Here is a 26621-nt window from a genome sequence, read left to right as displayed (position 1 = left end):
ACCATGTGATTGGTGCTGCCACAAAATGGTTGCTTTGGCTGCTGCAAGAGGCTGTGCCAACCAGAAAATGGCGGCCACAGAGTGAAAAACCTTGTGCTGTGGTGGCAGACAAAGCTGTGCCTTTAAAAATCTGCGCAGTCAGTCAAATTTTCAATGACCAATCATAAACCTTGCTAGGCAAAAGCCCCACCTGGCCCTGCCTACTTTCCCAAAACACTTGGTGGGTACTAAAAAAGGTGTTGGTGGACCCCCTGGTGCCTACAGACCTATTTGCTCTTTCTCCCCACAACTGGGAGTTGCAGGAAGCCTCACTTAAAATATGGAAGGACTCCAGGATGTGTTTGATTTTCCTATTCACGGGGGTCGCTTTGTAGAAAAAGAGGTGCCGGAGCTCATTAGCACAACTCATTGGCATGGCTCATTTGCATATGCCACATACCCCTGACATCGCTGGAAGGTGTACGAAATGATATCAGCTGAGCATCTACCTTAAAACGCTTCTTAAATTAGAATGGTCATAATGAAACCTGACTCCCATCATACTTTTTAAATGATTTTCTCCTATGTGGCCGCAGTGGCATGAGGGAGATTTCCATCTGTCTGCTTCGTATGTTTTGGTTCTTTTCCCATTTTTGTGGGGTTGGAACTTAGAAGATATTGGATTTATACCCCCCCCCCCCATACTCTGAATCTCAGAGCAGTCACAATCTCCTCTACCTTCCTCCCCCACAACAGACACCCTGTGAGGTAGGTGAGGCTGAGAGAGCTTTTTACAGCAGCTGCCCTTTCAAGGACAGCTCCTGTGAAAGCTATGGCTGCCCCGAGGCCATTCCAGCAGGTGCAAGGGGAGGAGTGGGGAATCAAACCCGGTTCCCCCAGATATGAGTCTGCACACTTAACCACTACAGGGGAAGAAGGTCTATGAGAGCTATGGCTGACCCAAGGCCATTCCAGCAGCTGCAAGTGGAGGAGTGGGGAATCAAACCCAGTTCTCCCAGATAAGAGTCTGCGCACTTAACCACTACAGGGGAAGAAGGTCTATGAGAGCAATGGTTGACCCAAGGCCATTCCAGCAGGTGCAAGTGGAGGAGTGGGGAATCAAACCTGGTTCTCCCAGATAAGAGTCTGCGCACTTAACCACTACAGGGGAAGAAGGTCTATGAGAGCTATGGCTGACCCAAGGCCGTTCCAGCAGGTGCAAGTGGAGGAGTGGGGAATCCAACCCAGTTCTCACAGATAAGAGTCCGCACACTTAACAACTACAGGGGAAGAAGGTCTATGAGAGCTATGGCTGACCCAAGGCCATTCCAGCAGCTACAAGTGGAGGAGTGGGGAATCTAACCCGGTTCTCCCAGATAAGAGTCCACGCACTTAACCACTACAGGGGAAGAAGGTCTATGAGAGCTATGGCTGACCCAAGGCCGTTCCAGCAGGTGCAAGTGGAGGAGTGGGGAATCCAACGCAGTTCTCCCAGAGAAGAGTCCACACACTTAACCACTACAGGGGAAGAAGGTCTATGAGAGCTATGGCTGACCCAAGGCCATTCCAGCAGGTGCAAGTGGAGGAGTGGGGAATCAAACCCGGTTCTCCCAGATAAGAGTCCACACACTTAACCACTACACCAAAGTTTGTCAAATGTTAATGTTCAGCAAAATTCTCACCGGGGGGGGGGGGGGGTTGAACAATGGAGCCCAGAAGCAAGGTTTTTTTTGGGGGGGGGGGGGAGGTGGGGAAGCGTAAGAAAGAAAGAGCACAATAAAATGTAGAGGTTCCGGAGCTCCGCTCCTGAGATCTCCTGCCCAAAATCAGGGCTGCCTATTCACAACCTTTATCTATAACACCAAGAATACATAGACTCACCCTCTCTGGAAGAGATCCACATTATGGAATTTGTGTAGCTCCACTGAAAACTCGACAGTGCCCTGGACCTCCGTCATGATGTTTTCAGGTCATCACCTAATGAAGAAAAGGAGGATAACATACACAGATGGAAAAGATGCAGCATCATGGCACAACCCTTCCAGCAACATGTAACGATGGGGTTGGGGCCGTTGTTCTGGGGTCGAGAAGCTGCTAAAAGTTCCAGGTTCAGTTGCAAGCATCATCATTTGAAAGCGTCAGGCAGCAGGTGATGTCAAAGACCTCTCCCTGTGACCCTGGAGACATGCTGCCGGTCAGAGTAGACAACACTGAGTTTGATAGACCTAAGGACTGATTCAGAGAGGGAAGGCAGCAAGGTATGGCCCAGTTTCATCAGATCTCAGAACTAAGCAAGGGTAGTACTTGGGAGGGAGAACACCAAGGAAGACTCCGTAGAGGAAGGCAATGGCAATCCACCTCTGTTTCTCCCTTGCCTTGAAAGCCCTTTGCTGAGGCTCTGCAGATGAAGGCAACAGCATACCACTTCTGCTCCTCACTTGTCTTGAAAGCCCCTTGCTGGGGTCACCATACGTCTCAGATGAGAGACCCCCAAGGAAGACTCTGCAGAGGAAGGCAATGGCAATCCACCTCTGTTTCTCCCTTGCCTTGAAAGCCCTTTGCTGGGGTCACCATAAGACTTGGATGGGAGGCCACCAAGGAAGACTCTGCAGATGAAGGCAACAGCATACCACTTCTGCTCCTCACTTGTCTTGAAAGCCCCTTGCTGGGGTCACCATACGTCTCAGATGAGAGACCCCCAAGGAAGACTCTGCAGAGGAAGGCAATGGCAAACCACCTCTGCTTAATCACTTGCTGTGAAAACCATATAAGGTCGGATTCAGTAGCCTTCTAGCAAGAGCCCTCTAGAAGAGAGAAAGCATGCCAACAAGTAATTTGCCCCAAAGTTTTGAGACAAAATCAGAGAGGGGCTGTGGTTCAGTGGTGGAGCCTCTGCATGACATGCAGAAGTCCCCAGGTTCAATCCCTGGTATTTCCAGTTAAATTGAACACATAGGAAATAAGGGGGAAAGACCTCTGCCTGAGAGCCTGGAGGGCTGCTGCCAGTTAGAGAAGACAATAGTAATTTTGACAGATCAGTGGTTCAATTCAGTAGGTTGACAGCATACAAGGCAGCTTCATTCGTTTATGGGATGTTGTCACTAAGTCTTATTTCTCACAAACAGAGCTCTTTTTCTAGCAGGAGCTCCTCTGCATATTAGGCCACGCCCCCCGATGTAGCCAATCCTCCAAGAGCTTAGAGGGCCCTTAGTACAGGGCCTACTGTAAGCTCCAGGAGGATTGGCTACATCGGGGGGCGTGGTCTAATATGCAGAGGAGCTCCAGCTAGAAAAAGGACCCTGCTCACAAAGATGCCACTTCAAAATGGATGTGGAGGTTGTGGGACTGAAGGCTTTTCCACATTTGTTTTTTTTTTAAAAAAAAACTAATAAAAATAAGAATGTTGTGGAGAATGATCTTCTCTTAGCTATCTACATGTGAGGATCTCCACTCCACCCCCGCTGGTATGAAGCCGCATTCAGTCAAGATAACCACTTCCGTAGCCTGATGTAGTGCAGCCCGGAGACAATTATAGTCCCTCAGTGAACATTAAGGGAATTATGAAATCAGTTTAGAAAGATAAGACATATTTCTATCTTGGACAGATAACTTCTGACTCATCAAGGATAACTCTGTGGTCCATAAGCTGGTTGTAAGAACATAAGAAGACCCCTGCTGGATCAGACCAGTGGTCCATCTAGTCCAGCCTCCTGTCTCACACAGTGGCCAACCAGTTCCTCTGGAGGGCCAACAACAGGACTTAGAGGCTAAGGCCTTCACTGGAACATAGGAAGAGCCCTGCTGGATCAGACCAGTGGTCCATCTAGTCCAGCCTCCTGTCTCACACAGTGGCCAACCAGTTCCTCTGGAGGGCCAACAACAGGACTTAGAGGCTAAGGCCTTCACTGGAACATAGGAAGAGCCCTGCTGGATCAGACCAGTGGTCCATCTAGTCCAGCATCCTGACTCAGTGGTCAACTAGCTCTTCAGGATGGCCAACAACACAGCATAGAGTCCAAGGCCTTCTCCTGGCTCTGGAACTCAGGGGTTTGGTGCCTGTGAATGTGGAGGTTACCCTCAGCCATCCTGGCTAGTAGCCATTGATAGACTTATCCCCATGAATTTATCTTATCCCCTTTGGAAGCTCTTTATTCCTGTGGCCATCACTATATCCTCTGGCAAGGAATACCACATTTTAATCACTCTGCGTAAAGAAGTATTTCCTTTTGTCTGTCTTTAACCTATTGCCCATCAGCCTCATAGGATGGCCTCAAGCTCCAGTGTTTTGAGAGAGGTCACCGCTTACTAATGGTTTACACCATGCCAGGAGTGGAATTCCATGATCCCTGTCACTCTGACTCATCAGGGCTCTTCTCAAACTCAGGCTTCAGCTAGGGACACCCAAAGACCATGTAGCTGAATGCAAGGGAAAGAAGACTGTCCTCCCCCTGAGATGAAAAGCAGCCACTCAGCTTGGATTTCCAGCTCTGGGTTGAGAAATACCTCAACAGATAGGTTCACGGAGGACAAGGCTATCATTGGCTATTAGCCATGGTCAGGGGTTTGGTGTAGTGGTTAAGCGTGTGCTTAAATGTACTGGTTTGGTGTTCTGGTTAAGAAGATATTGGATTTATATCCCGCCCTCCACTCCGAAGAGTCTCAGAGCGGCTCACAATCTCCTTTACCTTCCTCCCCCACAACAGACACCCTGTGAGGTGGGTGGGGCTGGAGAGGCCTCTCACAGCAGCTGCCCTTTCAAGGACAACCTCTGTCAGAGCTATGGCTGACCCAAGGCCATTCCAGCAGGTGCAAGTGGAGGAGTGGGGAATCAAACCCGGTTCTCCCAGATAAGAGTCCACACACTTAACCACTACACCATACTGGCTCTACTACACCAAACTGGTTAAGTGTGCAGACTCTTATCTGGGAGAACCGGGTTTGATTCCCCACTCCTCCACTTGCACCTATCTGCTGGAATGGCCTTGGGTCAGCCATAGCTCTGGCAGAGGTTGTCCTTGAAAGGGCGGCTGCTGTGAGAGCCCTCTCAGCCCCACCCACCTCACAGGGTGTCTGTTGTGGGGGGGGGAGATAAAGGAGATTGTGAGCTGCTCTGAGACTCTGGAATTTGGAGTGGAGGATGGGATATAAATCCAATATCTTATTTTTTGTAGAAAAAGCCTAGCAGGAACTCATTTGCATATTTGGCCATACACCCCTTATGTCACCATTGTTTTGCACAGGACATTCTGAAGAAAAAGCCCAGTGGGGATTCATTTGCATATTAAGCCACACCCCCTGATGCAAAGCCAACCGGAACTGCTCTCCTGTGCATTCCTGCCCCCAAAAAGCCCATGTCTTGGTGAACATAAGAACCTAAGAGAAGCCATGTTGGATCAGGCCAATGGCCCATCCAGTCCAACACTCTGTGTCACACAGTGGCCAACCCCCCCCTCCAAGTGCCATCAGGAGGTTCACAAGTGGGGCTAGAAGTCCTCCCACTTTGCCCTCCCCCAAGCACCAAGAATGCAGAGCATCACTGCCCCAAACAGAGAGTTCCAACAATAGGCTGTGGATAATATCCACTGATGGACCTCTGCTCCATATTTTTATCCAATCCCCTCTTGAAGTTGGCTATGCTTGTAGCTGCCGCCACCTCCTGTGGCAGTGAATTCCACGTGTTAATCACCCTTTGGGTGAAGAAGAACTTCCTTTTATCTGTTCTAACCCAACTGCTCAGCAATTTCATTGAATGCCCACAAGTTCTCGTATTGTGAGAACGTGAGGGTAAACCCCACATTCAGAGGCACTAATTTCATCGCATCCAGGACATCAGGACAACACTCTGGTATTTTGGCAAAAAAGAGAGAGTATTTCCTAACCCAGAGTTGGCAACCCCATGATACAAACGGCTAAGCCATACTTCTCTATGCAGCTTGCGCAAAACACGTTAAGCACAGCGAAAAATACACCACAGACTGAAGTTTCCGTTTCCTCTCCACAGCAGCGCTTTTCAGACACGTCAATACGCATCATGCCCTCTCGGCAATCCATCCCAGAAACCAAAGGACGACAATCATGTGTGAACCAGGCTGTTCCACGACCCACCTTCGCACAAAAATCAGGAGAGACGGACGAGAAATACAACAGAATCAGAACAGCCACAGCAAGCTGTATTTGCCAACCCGTAAATCAATTGGTTCAGTGCTGTGATTACTTTTCAGCCTTTTTTAAAAAAAAGTCTTGCTTATTTTGGTCACACTACACCTATTTGTTTAATCTCCAGGTTCATCTCCACAAAAGATGGGCGAGTCAAAGAAAACAGGGCAAGGTACGAGGCGACAGTTCCAAAAGGATGAAGTTTGCTTCTTGGCTTGGGAAACGCGCAGGTCTTCATAGTATATTTTAAAAGGCACTGTGCTACAGTCAGGTTTCCTATGAGGCTGAAGATTGGTGGAAAAACAGAATCTTTTTTTTTTTTTTTTAATTCTCCCCCTTAGGCTTATGAAATACAGAGCCAGGGAAAAAAATGGCATCTTTTGTTCTCTCAGTCTCTGACTGTTTGTGCTGCCAGAAGAAGAAAAATAATCAGTAAAGTCAGATTCTGAGGGCCCAAATAACAAGCCGCCTTTGAAATAAAGGGCAGCAGTGACTCATGAGGGAAAACGTGCTCACCTACAGAAAAAGCGTTTAAAAAACGGAGCTAAGCGAATTAGATTTAAAAAAAAAAAGCATATAGTTTTTATTTCTTGAATGACTCCTCAAGTGTGGCCTTCAAAAACCACCTCTTTCCCATAGCAGTGGTCAGTGTACTAGAGAGAGGACTGATTTTACAACAGCTAGCAGCCGTGAGGAGAACAAAATGGAGCCTTCGTGTTCACAAGTAGTGTATCCTCGAGTTGTAGATCTAGGGTTCTTAACACCCTGGTGGGGCCTGGAGACCTCCAACTATTGCACTTGAGCAGGGCTTTTTTTTAAGAACAAGGTCCCGCTGGAACTCATTTGCATATTGGGCCACACCCCCTGATGCCAGGCCAACCGGGACTGCATTCCTGCTCAACAACAGCTCTGCACTTGATCTCCAGACAACACCGTCCAGTTCCCTTGGAGAAAATGGCGGCTTGACAGAGTGGAGTCAATGGCATTTTACCCTACAGAGGTCCCACCCTTTTCTAAACCCTGCATTCCTAGTCTCCCCCCCACACACACACACACCCTGTAATCTCCAGGAATTTACCCACCCAGGGCTGTTATTCTGTCTCACTTTTCTTTCCCAGTGTAACTCTAGGAACTTCCAGAACCTTTACCTGAGAGTTTCCAGTAATTGCCAGAGTGATGCTATATCACTGCCAGTTTTTAACAGATGTGATATGACACTACAAAATGGAGGGAGTAATATGTCCTGATGTGGTGTCATCTCCCACTAGGGTTGCCAGCTTCCAGGTGGGGCCTGGAGATCTCCCTGCTTTTACATCTGATCTCCAGCTGGCAAAGATCAGCTCCCCTGGAGAAAATGGACGCTTTGAAGGGCGGATTCTATGCATTGGACCATGCGGAGGCCCCTATTCTCCCCACACCCCACCCTCTCCTGGATCCACCCCCAAAGTCTCCAGGTATTTTCCAACATGGACCTGACAATCTTATCTTTCACTGGTAGGGTTGCCAATCCCCAGGTGGGGGCAGGGGATCCCCCGGTTTGGAAGCTCTCCCCCCGCTTCAGGGTCATCAGAAAGCGGGGGGAGGGGAGGGAAATGTCTGTTGGGAACTCTGTTATTCCCTATGGAGGTTTAATCCCTTAGAAAATCATGGAGGATTGATCCACGGGTATCTGGGGCTCTGGGGGGATGTTTTTTGAGGTAGAGGCACCAAATTTTCAGTACAGCATCTAGTGCCTCTCCCCAAAGTATCCCCCAAGTTTCAAAACGATTGGACCAGGGGGTCCAATTCTATGAGCCCCCAAAGAAGGTGCCCCTATCCATTATTTCCTATGGAAGGAAGGCATTGAAAAGGTGCCGTCCCTTTAAATGTGATGGCCAGAACTCCCTTTGGAGTTCAATTATGCTTGTCACAGCCTTGATCTTGGCTCCACCCCCAATGTCTCCTGGCTCCACCCCCAAAGTCTCCTGGCTCCACCCCCAAAGTCCCCAGATATTTCTTGAACTGGACTTGGCAACCCTACCCACTGGTGGTCGGGGGGAGCTGGCACCTCTTGCTGGTATGCTGATGTCAATTCCAGTAGAAAGTGGTAACAGCATGGGGGGCACTGTAACATTTTACATAAACTCCACGATAAAAACCATAAGGTTTGGGTGCATCCTAGATTGTCCAAAGATGCTGGTGTGCTAAGCCCTCTTCCCCAGTTCCTCCAAGGGGTTCCTGGTTGCAGTCTGCTGACCCTATTCCCAAAACAGAAGAAGAAGAAATTGGATTTATATCCTGCCCTATACTCTGAGAGGTTGCAATCTCCTTTACTCCTTTACCTCACCCCTCTCCCACAACAGGCACCCTGTGAGGTGGGTGGGGCTGAGAGAGCTTTCCTAGAAGCTGCCCTTTCAAGGACAACTCCTACAAGAGCTACGGCTGATCCAAGGCTATTCCAGCAGCTGCAAGTGGAGGAGTGGGGAATCAGACCCGGTTCTCCCAGATAAGAGTCCGCGCACTTAACCACTACAACAAACTGGCTCTTTCAAGAAGAAGAGGAGGAGGAAATCAGATGCATACCCTGCCCTTTACCTGGAGTCTCAGAAAGGCTCACAATCTCCTTTACCTCCCCCCCCCCACACACAACAGACACCCTGTGAGGTAGATGAAGATATTGGATTTATATCCCGCCCTCCACTCCGAAGAGTCTCAGAGCGGTTCACAATCTCCTTTACCCCCCCCCCCCACAACAGACACCCTGTGAGGTAGATGAAGATATTGGATTTATATCCCGCCCTCCACTCCGAAGAGTCTCAGAGCAGCTCACAATCTCCTTTACCCTCCTCCCCCACAACAGACACCCTGTGAGGTAGATGAAGATATTGGATTTATATCCCACCCTCCACTCCGAAGAGTCTCAGAGCGGCTCACAATCTCCTTTCCCTTCCTCCCCCACAACAGACATCCTGTGAGGTAGATGAAGATATTGGATTTATATCCCGCCCTCCACTTTGAAGAGTCTCAGAGCAGCTCACAATCTCCTTTACCTTCCCCCCCCACAACAGACAACCTGTGAGGTAGATGGATTTATATCCCTCCCTCCACTCCGAAGAGTCTCAGAGCGGCTCACAATCTGCTTTACCTTCCTCTCCCACAACAGACACCCTTGAGGTGGGTAGGGCTGAGAGAGCTTTCCTAGAAGCTGCCCTTTCAAGGACAACTCCTACAAGAGCTACGGCTGATCCAAGGCTATTCCAGCAGCTGCAAGTGGAGGAGTGGGGAATCAAACCCGGTTCTCCCAGATAAGAGTCCGTGCACTTAACCACTACACCAAACTGACTCTCAGAAGGCAACCCCTGGGCTTTTCTAAGACTGAAAACCGCCGCTTTAACACTATGCAGGCTGGTTGTAGATGAAGCTCATTGGGTGCCCCAAAATGCAATGGAATCCTCGTATTTTGCGTTCCAGTAGGATTATTTTTATCCAAGCAATCATAGCGCTTAGCAAGTTACTCCTATTGATCGATTGTTGAGCAGACTTTTTTTTTCAGGAGAACGGTAAAGCCTGCATGATAGAAGAAATTTCTTTCTCCAGAGGGGCGGTCAGAACTCCTAAATATGATTAAAGTTTCCCTGCCGTTTCAAGCCCCTGAATACTTAAAGGTTTGACACAGCGTCGAGACCTTAAAAGTGGGGATTAAAAAGCAATTCCACTCTCGACTCACCTGATACTAGAAAGGTCTGGGCACTGCTATTTTTGGGGAGAGGAAGCACAAAGTCTCACAGCAGCACCAGAGACAGTAGGTGAAGTATAGCATGAGGGCATTTACACCATCAGCATCAATGTTGTTAGTATGAGCCTTTTCATTTCACCATGGAAGAAGAGGAGGAGGAAAAGAAGAAGAAGAATACAAAACTGACATTGGATTTATATTCCACCCTCCATACTTAATCTCAGAGTCTCAGAGCAGCTCACAATCTCCTTTATTTTCCTCTCCTACAACAGACACCCTGTGAGGTAGGTGGGGCTGAGAGACCTCTTATGGCAGCTGCCCTTTCAAGGACAAGCTCTGCCAGAGCTATGGCTGACCCAAGACCATTCCAGCTGCTGCAAGTGGAAGAACGGGGCATCAAAACCGGTTCTCTCAGATAAGAGTCCGCACACTTAACCACTACACCAAAGAAAGAAGAAGACTGTAGATTTATACCACGCCCTTCTATCTGAATCAGTCTCAGAGCAGTTTACAATCTTCTCCCCCCACAACATACACCCTGTGAGGTGGGTGGGGCTAAGAGAGTTCTCACAGCAGCCACCCTTTCAAGGACAACCTCTGCTAGAGCTATGGTTGACCCAAGGCCATTCCAGCAGGTGCAAGTGGAAGAGTGGGGGATGAAATCCATTTCTCCCAGATAAGAGTCGGTGCACTTAACCACTGCACCATACTGGAGGGGCTGGCATTCCTTATTAATTTCCCTCTTCTATAGTATTTTAACACAACTATTATTATGCCATCTATGTGTTCTCTATCATGTTAACAAACTAGTATTATATAGTTTCTGATGGTTCCTAGAGCTCTGTGACATCACTTCTGGTTTTTCTCTGGAAGTGATGTCAGAATCATAGGATTACAGAGTTTCAAGGGGTCATACTGTCAAGACAGTGTGTGATTGCAATAAAAAAGGCCAACGCTATCTGGGAATTATTAGGAAGGAAATTGAAAACAAATCAGCCAGTATCATAATGCCCCTATATAAATCGATGGTGCGGTCTCACTTGGAATACTGTGTACAATTCTGGTCACTGCACCTCAAAAAGGATATTATAGCATTGGAAAAAGTGCAGAAAAGGGCAACTAGAATGATTAAAGGTTTGGAACACTTTCCCTATGAAGAAAGGTTAAAACGCTTGGGGCTCTTTAGCTTGGAGAAACGTCAACTGCGGGGTGACATGATAGAGGTTTACAAGCTTATGCATGGGATGGAGAAAGTAGAGAAAGAAGTACTTTTCTCCCTTTCTCACAATACAAGAACTCATGGGCATTCAATTAAATTGCTGAGCAGTCAGGTTAAAATGGATAAAAGGAAGTACTTCTTCACCCAACGGGTGATTAACATGTGGAATTCACTGCCACAGGAGGTGGTGGCGGCTACAAGCATAGCCAGCTTTAAGAGGGGCTTGGATAAAAATCTGGAGCAGAGGTCCATCAGTGGCTATTAGCCACAGTGTGTGTGTGTGTGTGTGTGTATATATATATATATATATATATATATATATATATATATATACACACACACACACACACATATATTGGCCACTGTGTGACACAGAGTGTTGGACTGGATGGGCCATTGGCCTGATCCAACATGGCTTCTCTTATGTTCTTATACAGGCCATCTAGCCCAACCTCCTGCTCAATGCAGGATGAGCCTAGAGCATCCCCAACAAGTGTTTGCTCAGCTGCTGCTTAAAGTGTTTGCTCAGCTGCTGCTTAAAGACTGCCAGTGAGGGAGTGCTCCCCGCCTCCCTAAGTAGCTGATTCCACTGTTGGACAGCTCTTACTAGAGAAAAAAAAAATCCCTACTATCCAGCTGCCCTTAATTTAAACCCGTTATTGCGAGTCCTTTCCTCTGCTGCCAACAGGAATGGCTCCTTCCCCTCTTCTAAGTGACACTCCTTCATATACGTCCTGACAGCAAACATGTCCTCTATCTCTCCTCTTTCCTCCATTTTAACCAGAGCTTTTTTTCTTTTCTTTTCTTTTCTTTGTAGCAGGAGCTTTTTTGCATATTAGGCCACACACCCCTGATGTAGCCAGTCTTCCAAGAGCTGACAGTGGGACCCGGTAACCGCACCTCAAAAAGGATATTATAGCATTGGAAAAAGTGCAGAAAAGGGCAACCAGAATGATTAAAGGGCTGGAACACTTTCCCTATGAAGAAAGGTTAAAACGCTTGGGGCTCTTTAGCTTGGAGAAACGTCGACTGCGGGGTGACATGATAGAGGTTTACAAGATTATGAATGGGATAGAGAAAGCAGAGAAAGAAGTACTTTTCTCCCTTTCTCACAATACAAGAACTCATGGGCATTCAATGAAATTGCTGAGCAGTCAGGTTAGAATGGATAAAAGGAGGTACTTCTTCTCCAAAAGGGTGATTAACATCTGGAATTCACTGCCACAGGAGGTGGTGGCGGCTGCAAGCATAGCCAGCTTCAAGAGGGGGTTAGATAAAAATATGGAGCAGAGGTCCATCAGTGGCTATCAGCCACAGTGTGTGTGTTTGTGTGTGTGTGTGTATTGGCCACTGTGTGACACAGAGTGTTGGCCTGACTCAACATGGCTTCTCTTATGTTCTTATGTTCTATGTAATAAAATCCCTGTAAGCTCTTGGTGTAGCCCTGGAAGGTCAGATGCTGAAACTGAAGCTCATATACTTTGGCCACCAAATGAGAAGGGAGCACTTGCTGGAGAAGACCCTGGTGCTGGGAAAGACAGAAGGCAAAAGAAGAAGGGGACGGCAAAAGATGAGATGGCTGGACAGCGTTTCTGATGTAACCCACATGAATTTGAGCGGACTTCGGAGGATGGTGGAAGACAGGAGGACCTGGCATGACTTTGTCCATGCGGTCGCAAAGAGTTGGACTTGACTGTGCAACTGAACAACAACAACGCTCCTGGAGGATTGACTACATTGGGGGTGCATGGCCTAATATGCAAAGGAGTTCCTGCTACAAAAAAGGTACCTTGGGATTATGGATACTGCCCACGCCCCTTAGATCTGGTGGTGGCAGCGTTAGCAATCTCCAGGTGGGGCCTGGAGATTTCCTGGATTGTCTCCTGCTCTTCCAACTTCAGAGCTCAGTTCTCCCAAAGAAAATCCCTGAAAGGAGGTACTCTATGTACTCTAAGGTATATAACCCTATTAAGCTTCCTCCCTTCCTCAAACTCTGCCTTTCCACAGGTACCCAACAACCATAGAATTTCCAGTGATTCCTAGAGAGCATGACATCACTCCAGTGTATTCCCTGGAAGTGACATCATGTCACTTTAAATTTTATTGTCCTACCATTGCTGCTCTGAGCAATGGGACCTGGTGGCGGTGGACAGGTGACCCCTTAGAAGTTTGTACCACTGATTCTCAACACACACACACATAGTGACCTTGTGTTTGAGGTTTATTTTTATTTCTGTTTGGTCTGACCTTATGTAGGTTGTCTGTATTTTGTTTATTATTATTGTTGCTGTTGTTTGTTGTTGTTGTTATTTTAAAATTCCAAATTTTGCTAGCTGGTTTATACAGAAAGAACATAAGAACATGAGAGAAGCCATGTGTCACACATAAGAACATAAGAGAAGCCATGTGTCACACATAAGAACATAAGAGAAGCCATGTTGGATCAGGACAATGGCCCATCCAGTCCAACACTCTGTCTCACACATAAGAACATAAGAGAAGCCATGTTGGATCAGGCCAATGGCCCATCCAGTCCAACACTCTGTGTCACACATAAGAACATAAGAGAAGCCATGTTGGATCAGGCCAATGGCCCATCCAGTCCAACACTCTGTCTCACACATAAGAACATAAGAGAAGCCATGTTGGATCAGGCCAATGGCCCATCCAGTCCAACACTCTGTGTCACACAGTGGCCAAAAAAAAAAAGTGCCATCAGGAGGTCCACCAGTGGGGTCAGGACACTAGAAGTCCTCCCACTGTGCCCCCCACAAGCACCAAGAATACAGAGCATCACTGCTCCAGACAGAGAGTTCCAACAATACGCTGTGGCTAATAGCCACTGAAGAAAGAAGAAGGGAATCCTGGAACTACAACTTATCACCAGCCTGCTGAGATCAGTTGCCTGAGAGAAAATGGCTGCTTTGGACACAGGTCTTTGGGCCATTATACCGTACTGAAACCCTCCCCCCGAAGCCTCCCCCCCCCAAAAAAAACCTGGGGTTCTCCAACTTCTAGGTGGTGGCTAGGAATTTCCTGGGATGGCAACTGATCTCCAGGCAACAGAGAGCAGTTCAGTTGGAGAAAATGGCCCCTTGGGAAGATGAACTTTATGGAATTATAGCCGCCTGAGGCCCCTTCCCTCCCCAAACCTGACCCTCCTCAGGCTCCACCCCACCCCCCGTAAAAAAATCTCCAGGTATTAACCAAGCTAGAGCAGGCGATCGTATCAAAATCCACCCCTAACATCACCAGGAATGTCCCAAACCCAGGGCTTTTTTTGTAGCAAGAGCTCCTTTGCATATTAGGCCACACACCCCTGATGTAGCCAATCCTCCAAGAGCTTGGAATTCTCGCAAGAGCTCCTTTGCATATTAGGCCACACTCCCCTGATGTAGCCAATCCTCCAAGAGCTTGGAATTCTAGCAAGAGCTCCTTTGCATATTAGGCCACACACCCCTGATGCAGCCAATCCTCCAAGAGCTTGGAATTCTAGCAAGAGCCCCTTTGCATATTAGGCCACACTCCCCTGATGTAGCCAATCCTCCAAGAGCTTGGAATTCTAGCAAGAGCTCCTTTGCATATTAGGCCACACACCCCTGATGCAGCCAATCCTCCAGGAGCTTGGAATTCTAGCAAGAGCTCCTTTGCACATTAGGCCACACACCCCTGATGTAGCCAATCCTCCAAGAGCTTGGAATTCTCGCAAGAGCTCCTTTGCATATTAGGCCACACACCCCTGATGTAGCCAATCCTCCAAGAGCTTGGAATTCTAGCAAGAGCTCCTTTGCACATTAGGCCACATACCCCTGATGCAGCCAAACCTCCAAGAGCTTACAGGGCTCTTGGTACATTGGGGAGGTGTGGCCTAATATGCAAAGGAGCTCCTGCTACAAAAAAAAGCCCTGCACCAGAGCTAGTAATTCTATTTTAAGCAAAATAATTTGTTAAAAACATCTCAGTAAAATGGATTATCGCTGTGCTTTTGTGCCACCAAAGTCATATCTGTTTCAGCCCTGTCTCTCTCTCTCACACACACACATTCCCATTTGTTGTTGTCATTTTGGATGTTTCACCAAGACAGCAGAAAAACACTTTACAGCACGCGTTATTGTTTCATCCAGCGTCCCATCTGGCTGATGATACGAAGCAGGGGATACAGTCAGGTAGACGTTCGCAAGGGATTTGGTTATGCAAAAAAACAAAATTAGCTGTGCTGAAACGAGTCCAGATCACCAGAAGTGGATTACGCTCTGGCTAAAAAGACCTTGGATTTCAACAGCTATTCCGTTTGCACTGCTAAAGAGAAGCAAGCAGGGATAAACCTCTATTCTGGGAGAACACAGATAAATTGCTGGATCGTGTTTTGGGCGCTGAAGGCACTTCTCTTTCTGGACCAAGTGACCCAGGACTCTGAAGTTCAATGCTGAGATGATAAATGCCATCACTCTCTACGAGCAAAACTGCAAAAACACCCAATACTAAACAGAAGCTATTTCACTGGTAGGGGGTCCAATTCTATGAACCCCCCCCCCCCAAAAAAGGCACCCCTATCCTCCAGTATTTCCAAATAGAGGGAAGGCATTCAAAAGGAGTGCAGCCCTTTAACTGTGATGGCCAGAACTCCCTTTGGATTTCAGCTGTGTTTGTTATAACCATGCTACTGGCTCCACCCCAAAGTCTGTTGGGTCTAGTTGGGTCCTTCCTCTCTCCAAACCGCACCTTCCCCAGTAGGGTTGCCAAATTCAATTCAAGAAATATCTGGGGACTTTGGGGGTGGGGCCAGAAGACATTGGGGTGGAGCCAGGAGCAAGGGTGTGACAAGCAGAATTGAACTCCAAAGGGAGTTTTGGCCATCACATTTCAAGGGACCGCACACCTTTTAAATGCCTTCCTTCCATAGGAAATAATGAAGGATAGGGGCACCTTCTTTGGGGGCTCATAGAATTGGACTCCCTGGTCCAATCTTTTTGAAACTTAGGGATTATTTTGGGGAGAGCCACCGGATACTATACAGAAAATTTTGTGCCTCTGCCTCAAAAAACGGTCCCCAGAGCCCCAGATACCCGTGGATAAATTCTCCATTATTTTCTATGGGAATAAGTCTCCATAGGGAATCATGAGTACCCAGCAGACATTTCCCTCCCCTCCCCCCGCTTTCTGATGACCCTAACGCGGGGGGGGGCTCCAAACCGGGGAATCCCTTGCCCCCACCTGGGGATTGGCAACCCAATTCCCCAGGCTTCACTTCCAAATCTCCAGGAGTTTCCAAGAAAAAAAAAAGCTATAGATCTGGAGTGTGGATGTTGCCGTCTAGACACACGAATCAGCAAAAAAAAAGGTTTCCTTCCATGCAAGAATGATAGAAGAAGGGGGAAAGCATCATTCAGCAAAGCACAAAGTCTCCCCAATCAATTTTACATTTACTACCAAGCACTGCAGTGCATTCCAGCCTCTGGCCTGGAAACATAAATGGAATGTTTCCCTTGTAAGCAATCAATTTCCTTTGCACTGCAAATTGCTCAACGGAAACAAACAGGACAACCTCCAACCCTGCAAGGGATCTATTTCAAAGAAGAACAGAGCAAGCATATCTGAGCCGGGGCCCGTAACCCAATCGCCCAGCGCACGAAAGCTTTTAGAGTGCAAACAGCGGTTTTGGCTGCAGAAGATGGGGCAGATTTGTATCGGACAGGCAAGCAGGGTGCTGAGATAGCATGCCAATTTGTGTTGGATGAAGAATTTGGCGTTCTGAAAGTCTTGTGTCGTTGTTGTTTCCAACCTTAAGGAGAACATGGAATGCTCTCTAGCTACACCTGTAGTTTACCAGCTTTGCACTGTTCTGGGCTGACTTGCCAGTCTTCAGGTGGTATCTGGATATTTCCTGGGATTACAACTGATCTCCAGGCTACACAGTTCAGTTCCTCTGGGGAAAAGTGAATACTTTGGAAGGTGGACTCTATGGCATTGTACCCCCTGTGATGTTCCTCCGCTCCTCAAACCCCTCCCTCATCAGGCTCTTTCTCAACATTTCAAGGAATTTCACATCACAGAGCTGGAAGCCCAAGTCCTCGGTTAGTGCTGAACATATGAAGCTGCCTTATACTGAATCAGACCCTTGGTCCATCAAAGTCAGTATTGTCTTCTCAGACTGGCAGCGGCTCTCCAGGGTCTCAAGCTGAGGTTTTCCACACCTATTTGCCTGGACCCTTTTTTGGAGATGCCAGGGATTGAACCTGGGACCTTCTGCTTCCCAAGCGGATGCTCTACCACTGAGCCACCATCCCTCCCTCGCTGGTGGGAGGGTTGCCTACCACCTGATGGGCCTAGAGATGTCTCTGAATTACAACTAATCTCCAGGCAATGGATATCAGTTCCCCTAGAAAAACGGTTGCATTAGAGCAGGGGCGGGGAACCTTTTTTCTGCCAAGGGCCATTTGGATATTTATAACATCATTTGCGGGCCATACAAAATTATCAACTTAAAAAAACAGTGCTCCGCCAAGGGAGAACGATTCAGGCCAGCAAAATTAATATAAATAATTGTTTTTTTCTATTTGAAGTCATGTGGGGAGAGCCCAATTTGGCACACGCACCCCTGGCTCGCCACCCTAGGCAAATGCCTAGGTCCAGGGCTTTTTTGTAGAGGTCGCCACATGGCTCAACTCGGCCCAGCAATCCCCAAAGGCCAGACGAAGTGATCTCGAGGGCCATAAACGGCCCTCGGGTCGGATGTTCACCACCCCGGCCTTAGGACATTATACCCTGCTAACCTCCATCCACTCCTCAAATCCTTTCCAACCCTAGCCTCCACCCTGAAAAGTCCAATAATTTCCCAACCAGGAGTTGGCAACCCTGAGCTGGTACCCCTTTTTCAAGAGTCATTCCAAGTATGCAGAAACTGATACGATGCAGTCCTCTGTTAGGGGTGTACCATTCCAAAGTCAAGTTTACTTGAGTTTAACAGCTCCTAGTGTAGGGCTGCCAGCCTCCAGGTGGGAAGAATAACAGCCTGGGATCCCAGTTCAGATAAGAACATAAGAACATAAGAGAAGCCATGTTAGATCAGGCCAATGGCCCATCCAGTCCAACACTCTGTGTCACATAAGAGAAGCCATGCTGGATCAGGCCAATGGCCCATCCAGTCCAACACTCTGTGTCACACAACGGCCAAATATATACACACACACACACACACACACACACATACACACACTGTGGCTAATAGCCACTGATGGACCTCTGCTCCATATTTTTATCTAACCCCCTCTTGAAGCTGGCTGTGCTTGTGGCCGCCACCACCTCCTGTGGCAGTGAATTCCACATGTTAATCACCCTTTGGGTGAAGAAGTACTTCCTTTTATCCATTTTAACCTGTCTGCTCAGCAATTTCATCAAATGCCCACGAGTTCTTGTATTGTGAGAAAGGGAGAAAAGGACTTCTTTCTCTACTTTCTCCATCCCATGCATTATCTTGTAAACCTCTATCATGTCACCCCGCAGTCAACGTTTCTCCAAGCTAAAGAGCCCTAAGCGTTTCAACCTTTCTTCATAGGGAAAGTGTTCCAGCCCTTTAATCATTCTAGTTGCCCTTTTCTGGACTTTCTCCAATGCTATAACATCCTTTATTACACGCAATACAAAATTACACTACAAAATTACAATGCAAAATTACAATACAAGATTACACGCAATACAAAAAAGCAAACATTGTGATATATTGGCTAACAACTTTCAGAATTTTTTTTTTAAGTCATGTAAATCTTTCGTACAATGTTCTCTCTTCTCCTAGTCTGATAACCGGATATCCAGATGTAGAATCAGATCATATGCAGGACATATGGCTAGACATCTCAAAGTGCAACATCGTATCTTTATCAGCAAGTTGGGCCACAAGATATTCACCGCTTCCCTGCATGCTATCTGCACCAACCTGTATGCACATCTATTAATAATGTCTCGGGACACCGAAAATGCAATGACGCCATCTAGGTAGCACCTGTTTTCCAGGCAGTCTACCATCTGTGCTGGCAATTCTCCCCGAACCATGACATGGCCAGTGTTTGCCGAGCAAACACTGAAAACAAAAGATATCCAGCTCCATGGGATGAAGGGGAAGTGACCGACCTAGAGGAGATAAAAGTTGTAAGCCTTGTTGGTGTGCTCAGAACCACGGTTTACGGCTGTTTGAAATTCATACGGGACGGTGGCTACTCCCAAGTTTTCCAGATGTGGAGGACAGCTGTGAACAACTCAGAAGCGGCACAGAGTTAGCTAAAGTCATAGATTCTGTCAGCCTGGAGACACATCATCAGAGACATTTGGCGTAATCCTAACAGGGTCACCAACCTCCCTATACAGCTCAGAGATCTCCCAGAATTTAAGCCTGGTGTCCATAACAATGGCTGCTTTAGAAGGTGGCTTGTATGGCATAATACCCCGCTGAGGTACTTCGCCTCCCCAAACCCAGCCCTCCCTCAGTTTCCACCCCCAAATTGCCAGAAATTTCCAAACACAGAGTTGACAACCTAAATCCTGACCACTGATAATCTTCAAAATCAACTGAAGTCAGTCACAGGAACACGTGAAGCCATGTCGTATCAGGCCAATGGCCCATCCAGTCTAACACTGTGTGTCACACAGTGACCAAAACAAACCAGGTGCTATCAGGAGGTCTACAAGCAGGGCCAGGACTCCAAAAGCTCTCCCTCTGTTGCCCCTCAAGCACCAAGAACACAGAGCATCACTGCCCCAGACATAGTCTTCCATCTATCCCTTCTGAAATGTCTCAACCCAGATCTGATAGCTCTATATAATACCCCTTTAAAAGTATATGTTGATATGACCTTGTGAAGAGCCACAAATTGGTCAACCGAGAGTGGGTTTAAAATTGACTGCCTGGTCAGAACTCAGAAGCAGGACATGGGCAGTGTTCCTACTAAGCTGAGTTAGTGTGAGCTAGCTCACAGCTTTTTAGCCTCCAGCTCACACATTTTTGTCTTAATTCAGGAAGGATGGCCCCAGAGCACACTAATTTATGAAGTGGCCAAATCGCTCTCTCACAACTTTCATGTCAGTAGCTCACAAAGTAGAATTGTTGCTCACAACGCTCCACACCTTAGAGAGAGCATTGGATGTGACCTGATTCAGCCAATGTGTAAGCATCCCTAGGCTATTTGTTATCCTGACCTGGATGGCCCAGACAAGCCCAGTCTCATCAGATCTGAGCAGTGTTAAGAACATAAGAGAAGCCATGTTGGATCAGGCCAATGGCCCATCCAGTCCAACACTCTGCGTCACATAAGAACATAAGAGAAGCTATGTTGGATCAGGCCAATGGCCCATCCAGTCCAACACTCAGTGTCACATAAGAACATAAGAGAAGCCATGTTGGATCAGGCCAATGGCCCATCCAGTCCAACACTCTGCGTCACATAAGAACATAAGAGAGCTATGTTGGATTAGGCCATTGGCCCATCCAGTCCAACACTCTGTGTTACATAAGAACATAAGAGAAGCCATGTTGGATCAGGCCAATGGCCCATCCAGTCCAACACTCTGTGTCACACAGTGGCCAAAAATTTTATATATATAAAATTTTATATATATAAATTATATATATACACACACACACTGTGGCTAATGGCCACTGATGGACCTCTGCTCCGTATTTTTATCTAACCCCCTCTTGAAGCTGGATATGCTTGTAGCCGCCACCACCTCCTATGGCAGTGAATTCCACATGTTAATCACCCTTTGGGTGAAGAAGTACCTCCTTTTATCCGTTCTAACCCGACTGCTCAGCAATTTCATTGAATGCCCACAAGTTCTTGTATTGTGAGAAAGGGAAGACCACCAAGGAAGCTCCCAGTTCTACTCACAGGCAGGGCAGGGCAAAGCAGGTAGGACCAGAACCAATGAGTTGAAGTTAAATCAGAAGAGTTTCCAGATCAACATTAGGAAGAACTTCCTGACAGAGCAGTTCCTCAGTGGAACAGGCTTCCTCAGGAGGTGGTGGGCTCTCCTTCCTTGGAGGTTTTTAAACAGAGGCTGGAGGGCCATCTGACAGCAATGATGATCCTGTGATTTTAGTGGGAGGTGTTTGTGAATTTCCTGCATTATCCAGGGGGTTGGACTAGATGACCCTCGGCCCCTTCCAACTCTATGATTCTATGACCCCTTCTCATCTCTTGCCTTGAAAACCCTACAAGGTTGCCACAGGTTAGCTGCGACTTAATGGCACTTTACACGTACACTCCTTTTGTTATTCAGCACATTCATCCAAGTCAGGCACAGTTTTTAAAGAAAGACCTTTGTGTGACTCTTCTGACAGCTGAGAGACAGTGGATTCAACATGCCAAGTTCCTCTCGAAACTGAAAGGCAGTGTCTTCTCCATTAAAATGGTTTCTCCCCTTTGGCTTAGAAAAGCCTTCTCTGTGTGGCGTGGTTTCTTTCCACACTCATCTGCTCATTTCCCTTTATCCTTTCCAGCCTACTCTTCCTATGGCCATTGTTATATCTTACCAAAAGCCAAGGATGCCAACTTCCAGGAAGGGCTTGAAATTATCTCAGAATTACAACTGATCCCTGGGCTAAAGAAGTAAATTCCCTTGGAAGAAATGGCAGCTTCATCATCATCATCATCATCATCATCATCATCATCATCATCATCACATTTTATTTGTATCCCGCCCTCCCCGCCGAAGCAGGCTCAGCTTTGGACGATGGACTCTGTGGAATCACAGCCCTTCCGAGCTCCCTCTCCTCCATGAAGTCCACCTTCTCCAGGCTCCACCCCCTAAATCTCTAGGGTCGTTTTCGCACTCACCTCCAGCCAGCGCGACCCCTCTTCACCGCGCAGGATCTGCGCGGATTTCCCACTAAATGCCGCGGAGCAGCCTTTTGCGCCGGAAACTCCCGTCGCAAAAGCCTTTTGCGCCGGAAACTGCTTTTTGGAGGTTTACGTTTGAGCGGCTTTTGCGCCGGGAGTTTCCGGCGCAAAAGGCTGCTCCGTGGCATTTAGTGGGAAATCCGCGCAGATCCTGCGCGGTGAAGAGTGGGGTCGCGCCGGCTGGAGGTGAGTGCGAAAACGACCTAGGAGTTTGGCAACCCTACTAGCAAGTTATGAGGCATTCAGTCAAGTGCTTGAGTTCTTGTGGGTTACACGTATGTGTGAACCAGCCCTAAGAGGTAGGGGTGTGTGTTAGGTTTGGCCGAACTGAGTACACCCCCAAAGAACAGCTGATTCAGCTGCATTCAAGCAGTATAGAGCCAAATCAGATTCTCTGGTCTGATTTGAGAGCCATATACTGCAGCCGTGAATTGCCGCCAAAATGTGGCAGCCATTCGGCCCCATTATGCCCTATGGGTCATTGAAATCAATGGCAAAATAGGGTATAATGAAGTGTGGCTGCGGGGGCAGGAGGTTTGAGGTAGAGGCTCCAAATTTTCAGGGAAGCTTCAGGAGTCACTCTCCCACAGAGCCCCCATGTTTCGAAAAGATTGGACCAAGGGGTTCAATTTTAAGGGCACCCAAAGAGGGTGCCGCCCTTCCTTCTATTATTCCCTATGGGCCATTGAAACCTGGGGGTTATGTAGGGGAGAGGCCCTTGCAGCTGCCCTGAAACTTTGGAGCCTCTATCTCAAACCCCCTGCCCCACGGCTGCACTTTATTATACTTTATTTTGCCATTAATTTCAATGGCCCATAGGATATAATGGGGCCATATATTCAGGAATAGCCGGCTATCTCCCGAATCAGATGCGGCTACTGAATCTGCTATTAGGAGATATAGGGCCTCCCAAATATTTTAGCCCAGAATACCCCCCCCCCCCCTAATCTGAATTTTTCCAATTTTTTTCTTTCTTTTGCACACCCCTCCAAAGAGGCAGTTCTCAGCTGACCATAAATATGTTGGATGCTGTATCTCTGCATTCAAGAGGATCGGTTAGATGTTGAGTCTCCTTGGCCTTTCCTTGCCTTCCGTTTTTCATCTTATATAGAACCTCTCTTCTCTCCCTTACCTGGGCTTGGAGCTGTTGCAAGTTAGCCACTTGGTTAATCTGGTCACAGTGAGCCTCCACAAATATGCCATGGAAGATGGGATACTCTTTTTGTAAGTAAAAATTCTTTCCCTTGTTACTGTCGGAGTCAGATTATTTTGGTAATTTGTTTTTTTCTTGGCCCATAACCTGTTGGTTTCTCTGGTTTGGTACAGTCAGGAATCTTTACCTTAAGTAGCAAAGTGCTTAAAGCTAAGTCTCTCTCTTGGCTTGACTTCGCGAACGAAGATTTAAGAAAGGTGCAGTAGTCCACGTCTGCTGCAGGCTCGCTGGTGGCTGACAAGACCAATGCGGGACAGGCAGGTCCGTCCATAGTGGCTGCAGGGAAAAGTCTGATTTGGGGTTGGTGCTGCACACTTTGTGAGGCAGATGCATGCCTTTTCTTTGTTGTTATTTTTCGACCACAAGTAAGGATGCCCGTAAAGCTAAGTAAACAGAAAGGAAATCCATAGTGTGCCTATTTACCTAACTGACTGTCTTGTAACCCTCTGGAAACTGAGGCCGAAAAGACAGCATGAAGTCTTTCTACTCGAACCATTTGAACATTTCCCCCAATCAGGAATCATGGAGGATTGGAAATACTGTGTAGAGCAGGGGTGTCAAACAGATGGCCCAGGGGCCCTCTCTTTTGCTTCCTTCTGCATAACAGCTTGCTTTGCCAGGCTTGCTCAATCACGCAGGAGCTACAGAGTAAAACCTCCATGTTCTCCATTGGCTGAGGCTCCTCCCATAGGGAGGAAGGGGGTGAGGCAGAGCTTGCTTTGTGAGGCTCTCTCCATCACACAGCAGAGCTACTGAGCCAAGCCTCTCTTCCTTGTATTGGCTGAGATTCCCTCTCTGTTGGTCCCCTGGGAAGGGAGGGAAAGAACCAGAGCTTCCTTTGCTCAGTTCCCTGGATTCCATGGTAGACATCCAAAGAAAGCACCTTTTAAGACCAATGAGTACTAATGCTTCAAGCATGTTTTATTTTACTTTCAAAAAATGTTTAAATGTGCTTGTCTGTGTCCTTTATAAAGTTTATATTTCTGTTACCTAATCTTAAACTGGTACACACATGGCCTGGCCCAACAGGTTATGGGTCCAGCAAAAACATGTTAGATCTGGCCCTCATAGCAAATGAGTTTGACACCCCTGTTGTAAAGCGTCTGTGCTTCCAAGGCAATGATTTTTTAAAAACATTTAACCCCATAAGATCTTGGTGAGGCACAGGAGGAGGAGATACATTTCCAAGGTCTATTGGAACATAGCCAGTTACAGCCTTCAAGCTACACCTCAGCACCTTGCATTCTGCCAGGATTTTTTTGTGCTGAACTGACAGCATTGGAAGAATGGACACTCGGTGACTCACCTCACAAGGAGGACTGCAGGAGGGGGAACAGCTTTCTATGCCAGTGAAAAGTTCTGAGTAAACTTCAAGGACAATCTCCCATCGAATGCATTTAATGTTGCAGAAATTATAGCTGCCATTTCTGAACGTTTTGTCCCTGCCTTCCTCATCTGGATCTGTGCAAATAGCACGTGAAAGGGAGAGCAGATAAAAAGCCATCCAGGTTATGCAAAAAATACACGCACACCCGTCCTTTCTGGTACCTCGCCTGACCCCCTGTATCCGATGGCAATTAATGGAATTAATGTCCGCTGCAGGAATATAAAACAGATGAAGCCATGAAGAGCTGGAACGAAGCCCAGCAGAAGAGCTAAACAAAGAGGATCTTCCGAACGGTGCAGTCAACAATTCAGCTCTGCTGTTTGTAGAGAGAGAGAGAGAGAGCAGGCCGCAATCTGAGCACTTGAAAATGGCTCTAAAATGTCCTCTGGGGTTTTATGTACTAGCGGACACCTACAATCTAAGCTATCTAGGACATTTTAGAGGTTATTAATTCATAGGCCTGTAGGGTTGCCAAGTCCAATTCAAGAAATATCTGGGGACTTTGGGGGTGGAGCTGGGAGACTTTGGGGGTGGAGCCAGGAGACATTGGGGTGGAGCCAAGATGAAGGCTGTGACAAGCATAATTGAACTCCAAAGGGAGTTCTGGCCATCACTTTTTTTTTTAATAAATATTTTTATGTTTTATTGACTCTTATACAATTGGCCATTACAACATATCTGGCCATCACTTTTAAAGGGACGGCACACCTTTTCAATTCCTTCCTTCCATAGGAAATAATGAAGGATAGGGGCACCTTCTTATGGGGCTCATAGAATTGGACCCCCTGGTCCAAACGTTTTGAAACTTGGGGGGTATTTTGGGGAGAGGCACTAGATGCTATACTGAAAATTTGGTGCCTCTACCCCAAAAAACAGCCCCCCCCCGAGCCCCAGACACCCGCGGATCAATTCTCCATGATTTTCTGTGGGAATAAATCTCCATAGGGAATAATAGAGTTCCCAGCAGACACTTCCCTCCCCTCCCCCTGCTTTCTGACGACCCTGAAGTGGGGGGGGGGAGGGCCTCTAAACCGGGGGATCCCCTGCCCTCACCTGGGGATTGGCAACCCTACAGGCCTGCCATAAATTGGAAACAATACTGATAATGCATTGACTCCCTAAATTTGGCCTTTTCAGTACAGAATTCTGAGGGTACCTACTCTTCACCGGTCAAATCAACTGGCAATAAAATAAAATAAATCCTACTGGTCAAGGGTTGCCAACCTCCAGGTGGGGCCAGGAGTTCTCCTGGAATTACAGTCAACCTCCAGAACTAAGTTTTCCTAGAGAAAATGGTGTTTCAGAGGGCCAATTCTATTGCATGCTATAGATTCTAGGTCAAACTCCCCCCCCCCCAAAAAAAATTACTTTTTCCATAGGCACCACCACAAAGCTCCAGAAATTTCTCAGGCCAACGTAGGTAGGTAGGTAAGCAGGTAGGTAGGTAGGGGGAGAGAGAGGGAGATGCAGAGAGAGAAAGAGACAGAGAGACAATGAGATATTTCACCTTTCTATCTGAAGGGAATTTGGTCACCCCTTCACCCGTTTTGTCCTCACAATAACCCTGAGATGTAGGTTAGGATGAGTGAGGATGACTGTCCCCAGGTCACCAAATGATGTTCATGACTGAGTAGGATTTGAACCCAGGCTCCCTAGATCATATTCTTCCCTGATAACTGCCACACTACACTTTCTTTCTTGAGACTAAACCTAGGTACTAATATGACCAGGGATTGTTTTGTAGAAAAATAGGTGGTGGAGCCCATCCAGGGATTGTTATGCAGTTGCACATGCTATTCGATGGACAAGGAGGTGGATCTCTCAGAAGGAGGAGGTGGAACTCTCAGAAAGGTGAAGAAGCAGGCACTCCTGTGAGCTCCCGCTGAATCTGAGACCTGATAATGACTATCATTCTCGAATTCCAGTTGAAGTGTAGAAAGGCATGGCTGATGATATACATCTCAGGTATGAATGTTGCATGTCTCAAATGAACGCCTTTATCTGGTCGCCTTCATCTCTATGGAACTGCAGAGCCATTTATTAGAAGGACTGAGTCTATT

At 47.3% G+C, this 26621-nt stretch overlaps 1 protein-coding gene across 1 annotated transcript in view; it reads right to left on the bottom strand.

Moving 5' to 3' along the window:
- FAM135B (family with sequence similarity 135 member B) overlaps positions 1-26621 on the bottom strand; it is a 209186-nt gene that overhangs the window by 127908 nt on the left and 54657 nt on the right. The window contains exon 2 of the mRNA XM_060243091.1: positions 1861-1956. Within this exon, the coding sequence (XP_060099074.1) occupies positions 1861-1937 (77 nt within the window). The 5' untranslated portion in view covers positions 1938-1956. The remainder of the gene's footprint in view (positions 1-1860; positions 1957-26621) is intronic.

This window comes from Heteronotia binoei, chromosome 7 (genome assembly GCF_032191835.1).
Source record: "Heteronotia binoei isolate CCM8104 ecotype False Entrance Well chromosome 7, APGP_CSIRO_Hbin_v1, whole genome shotgun sequence".
NCBI lineage: Eukaryota > Metazoa > Chordata > Lepidosauria > Squamata > Gekkonidae > Heteronotia > Heteronotia binoei.
Note: the sequence above shows the minus strand (reverse complement) of the source record. Positions and strands in the feature narration are given on the sequence as shown.